The sequence below is a fragment of the Hydra vulgaris genome, chromosome 02 (assembly GCF_038396675.1).
Source record: "Hydra vulgaris chromosome 02, alternate assembly HydraT2T_AEP".
Classification (NCBI taxonomy): Eukaryota; Metazoa; Cnidaria; class Hydrozoa; order Anthoathecata; family Hydridae; genus Hydra; species Hydra vulgaris.
Window position 1 is genome coordinate 11,428,925 of NC_088921.1, and position 4,795 is coordinate 11,433,719.

Sequence of the window (4,795 nt, forward strand, 5' to 3'; positions counted from 1 at the left end):
TTTCGGAGAGAAACTAGCCAAAGCAACCTTAAAAGAATTGATGTTGCTAAAATGGTTAGCTCATTGATGGAAGACAGAAAAATTATAAGTTTGTATAGTAACATTGTTGAAACATTTGAAAATGAAAACTCTGTTTCTTATAGTGATCTGGCTAATAACATTTTAGAAAATATGCTTAAGCTTTATCTTCGCATACGCTCATTTTCATTAACTAAAGATATTGTTCAGTTGCACAAAGAGAAGAAAAAAGTAAAATCTTTGCGCAAATCAATCAAAAAATCTCAGAAACTTTGTTGGCAAGAATAAAGAGTATTTAACACGCAAAGTAAAGCAAGTTTTATAACAAAAAAAAAAGTTTAATGTATTTTTATTAAGAAAATCTCTTTATTTATTATAAATAAATTTATTTAATGTCCAAACACTACCTAAGAAGTCTTATAATAAAAAGTTTGTGTCAATTTAATGTTCTTCAGAATTTTTCATACATGCAAAACAACTTATTTATCTTAACGTTTCTTAAGTGGAGTTTCATCAACAATTGTCCAAGATGGTACGCGTTTTGTTTTATGAGCACCTTTTGTGTTACCAGTAACAGGCACAACTGAGCGCTGCATTCTCAATGTATTTGACTGATAACCAAACTGATGTATGGTAGGATTATCATTTCTTCTTCCTAAACTACGATGTCTTCCAAAATGTTCCTCTTAAACATCTTGATTGAAACGCTCACTAAGAACATAAGGCATTCCAGTATTTAATAAGTATTTTGTTACCTCAATAAGAGAATATGAAGTAATTCTAAGGCCTTCATATGTTTGGGAAGACAAAAACATTCTCTCTCGTTCATCATTTGAGAAGTCACCAACACGTTTAGAAACATTTTCTTTCCAAAGTTTTAAATAATTTAGAAAATTTTCTTTTAACCATGTAAATCGCTCATCGTTAACATTTTTATATGGTTCTAAAAATGGCTTACGCTTTGTTAAACATTCTGAATGGTTTTGTACATTCATACAATCAAAAAATTTATCAGCAAACTTGCACAACTCTGCAGTTTTATGCATATAAGCAGGGTAATAACTTTCAATGACATTAGACACTGTTTCACTTAATACTTGGGTAGCCAATCGAACATTCATTACAGAAAATGGTGTCAAGTTAAAATGATCAGACGTAAGTTTTGGAATAAGTTTTAAACTACGCTCAAGTTCATCGTTATATAGTTTTTTAAAATGATACCAAATAATATCATTTCCATTCCACATATGGCGTGTAAAAGTTCCTCTTAAGCCTAATAAAGAAAAAAATAAAATCATTGTAATTCTTCCAAATGATATTAATGATTCAGTATAAATATTTTAATAAATTTTTTTTAAAGTTTTTACATTCTAATATGCGATTAATTCATGTATGCATTTATAAAAAAAAGTTTTAAAATATACTAACATAAACATACTTACAAAAAAAATATTAACACAAGGACATATTTACACAAACATTTAAAAAATAGGGAAAATTTTACCTGAATGGTAAAGGCAATTTCTCAAAGTTTTTATAAGGTGAGGTGCATCAGCAAAAAACCAAATAAATCTATCATTTGCAAATAGATTTATTGTACGATATGTTACTTCATTATCAACCAACCCATCCATCATTTTATGCATTCGATAAAACTTTCGGTTGGTAGATGCCCCATCTGAAACTGCTGCAATGACATAAAGATCACATGTTAACTCAAGAATTGAAACAGCTTTCCAAAAGGTCATCATAAGCTAATTTGATGTAACACCTTTTGTAGCAAAATATGCTAGACTAAATTTTAAATCAGATGCTATGCCTCTTAGATAATAAATAAGAGCATGAGTTGCAAGTGCACTTGAATTTGGAAAAGTACTGTAGTTGATATTTGGATCGCCAAGGTCTACATATCCAATAAGTTCATTTGTAAATTTGCCAAAAACTAAGTCCTCTTGAATCTTGATTTCATCAAAAGAAAGACAAACAAATCTCTGGTAACCAATTAGATTAGAAGTTTTATGCAGAAGTTCGTCTGTGACTGAAGTATTAAAACCCACACAAGGTTTTATGGCATTTTTGTAATCTCTAAGTGTTCTGAGACTTGGAAATTTTAATATTTTGGCAGATCGCAATTCATCGTAAGCAGATGCAGACTTCATTGCTAATGATAAACAAAACCTAATTATCATTGGATGATATCTCATCTTTGAAGTTGGATTAGAAAAAAAATTTTGTTGTTGCTTCCATAACATTTTCATAAATGGGGATACTTCATTATTATCTAATCTCATAATTTCAAATACTTTATCACTAATGTTAGATGGCACAGCTATTGATTTTGATACAATTTCATTTTTTATTTTTTCTATTGTTTTTGTTAATTCCTTGCATTCGAGTCTTTTTTCTTTTAAGGCTAATATAATTTTGTTTGGATGAGTGCTTTTTAAAGGAGCATTCTTTTTTGCAGGAACAGTTGAGGTTTTGTTTTTTTGTGCTAACTGTTTGTAAAACTTTTTTTCAAAGTTAGAACATTTGCTACAAATATTATTTTCTGACAATAAAGAACAAAGGATGTCACAATTTTTAGGTCTTAAATAATGCTTGTGGACTGAGAGTCCTGCTTGCAAGCCAGTTGAACTAATTTCAGTTGAAACATAATGACATATAAGTTCACTTGAGGTAATATTTGTTAATCCAAGGCATACTTTAAAATTCTCTATTTCAGTTATTAAGTCAGAGATAAAGACATTTTTTACACTTCCTTAATATTGTTTTATAAAATAATGGTCACTCTGAAGGACCCAACCAAGGACAACGCAACTATAAACTAAAGATTCATCAACAATAATTTCATAAGTAGGAACCAAGAAAGGCTTTGTAAATTTTTTGAATGATGTTGTTTTCTCATGATGAGTTACCATCCAATTATCTGTTAATTTGAGTTTATTTGCTCTATTTTTAAATTCCAAGAAACTTTTGTAGCATTTTGAGTTTAAAATTTTATAAATTTTTTGCCCTGTCTTGTACAATGTGTTGATGTTTACGTCCTGGATGTTTTGATTTCTTGTGAGATTTTTTCGGTAAGTTTTTAGTTGGTATTGCAAGTAGCTTTAAAGTTTTTCTTTTGTTCTCTAAAATATAAAAAACCAAAGGTTTTGTTATTTGTGGATTTTTTTCTGTATGATAGGTAATGAAGATATTTGTATTAATTTTTAAACTTGTATTAATTGTGACAATTTTTTATTTATTTAAATGCTTACTTGTTAATTCAATATCATCTGTAGAAAAATGTCTTTCGCAAATGTAAATTTTTCCTACAGCTACTCGATCTTTCAACTCTTTATCTGCAACACGATATTTAAACAAAACATTAACTATTTCTTTTCTCCAGTTTGAATGAAATTCATCATTTCTCATCGGAATTTGAAATATGCTAATTCCTTTATATTTACGAGAACAAGAAACTCCGCATCCAGGGAAAGCACAGTTCTTTCCTGGCATAATAATAGAGTTTTTAAAAAACTTTCTTTTGATACCATAAATAAATAGTAGTAAACACAACAAGGTCGAAGGTTTCAAGATTTTATTCTAAAATGTAAAATGTTTTGTTTGTTTTGCATCTACATTGATCACGTGATGCAAATTTACGGAATTTTAAGTTCAAACAAAGACATTGCCAGACCAGGGTTTAATTCTATAGACTATGGTTAAAAACATTAAAGGAAAAACTTTTGCCTTTTGCAATTAGTAACTGGGATTTTCTTTCCTCAAACGTCAAAGACAATATGAAGGACATGAGTAATTTTTTCTGTAAAATTCATTTGCTTGCTAATTTTGCTTCTGTAACTGATAAAGTTTTAAATTTTTTTGAAAAAATTCTGCTTCAAAATGATTTTGAAACTGTTTTTGCTTTTAGTGGTAAAGAATGTGGTGCTGTACGGTTAGTTCGTACTACATGTAAGGCATTTCATTCAAGGGGTAGTGAGGAAGCTGATGTTGCATCATGGTTTAATTCTTTTCTTTCCTCTCGTAACGATAAATCTTATTTTGTTCCATTTATTGGAAATCGATTTAATATTTTGTATTACAATGCAGCTGCCCTATACTATCATAAGGATTCTATAACAGAATTTCTTAATGCTTGGCCTAACCCTAATAATTTATTAAAAGCAATTAAGGAAGATATCACAAATCTTGTATTCATTCCTGAAGTCCGTGCATTAGGTATTATTGACAAACTACTTACTGGTTCAATGTGGAGAATTATCGAATCACTTGATAGTATATTATTTTTAAACCCTTACCTACTTCGCTTGAAAGTTAGACTTTCATCTCTTTGTATTGATGCATCTTCTTTATTGTTTGCTAATGGAAAATTTTTTGAGGATACCAATCTTCTTCATCAAGATGTGTTTTACACCAAGCTGTTTGAATGCACTCAAAATGATGAGTTTGATTCTTTGACTGTTCAATCACTTGAAATTATTTTCCACTCAATTCTTGTTATTTTGGAACGTTAGTGTGCTGATCAATTACCAGGTGGTAAATATTGAAATCCATCTAATTCTGTTTCTGATGCTGCTTCTAATGTCCCTGTCACTAATAAAGCATCAGAAAGCGACTTTGCCATTTTGGATTTAATGGTTCGCACAAATTCCAATGCAAATGTTCAAACTATCCAGGCTTTGACAATGTGGTCTCAGAACCAAACATTAGAATGGCCTAATAGTAAATCAGATGAAGAAAGAAAACAATTGCTTGAATATTCAAGAACTAA

At 29.6% G+C, this 4,795-nt stretch overlaps 1 protein-coding gene across 1 annotated transcript; it reads right to left on the reverse strand.

The window, feature by feature from the left end:
* Positions 1–364: 364 nt before the first annotated feature.
* On the reverse strand, positions 365–3,613 carry LOC136076739 (uncharacterized). Its single transcript, XM_065790141.1, has 3 exons — positions 3,279–3,613; positions 1,523–3,149; positions 365–1,291 (listed from the first exon to the last, which is right to left on the reverse strand). The coding sequence occupies exons 2-3, from the start codon at positions 1,767–1,769 to the stop codon at positions 705–707; spliced, it is 834 nt and encodes a 277-aa protein (XP_065646213.1). The 5' UTR covers positions 1,770–3,149; positions 3,279–3,613; the 3' UTR covers positions 365–704.
* Between the last annotated feature and the right edge of the window lie 1,182 nt (positions 3,614–4,795).

What these genes read in the sequence shown, in the direction of transcription:
- LOC136076739 (XM_065790141.1), bottom strand. Translation starts at nt 1,769, where the DNA reads ATGATGACCTTTTGGAAAGCTGTTTCAATTCTTGAGTTAACATGTGAT. An exon ending in AAATTGCCTTTACCATTCAG is followed by an intron (nt 1,292 to 1,522) that starts GTAAAATTTTCC and finishes TTTCTTTATTAG; the next exon opens with GCTTAAGAGGAACTTTTACA.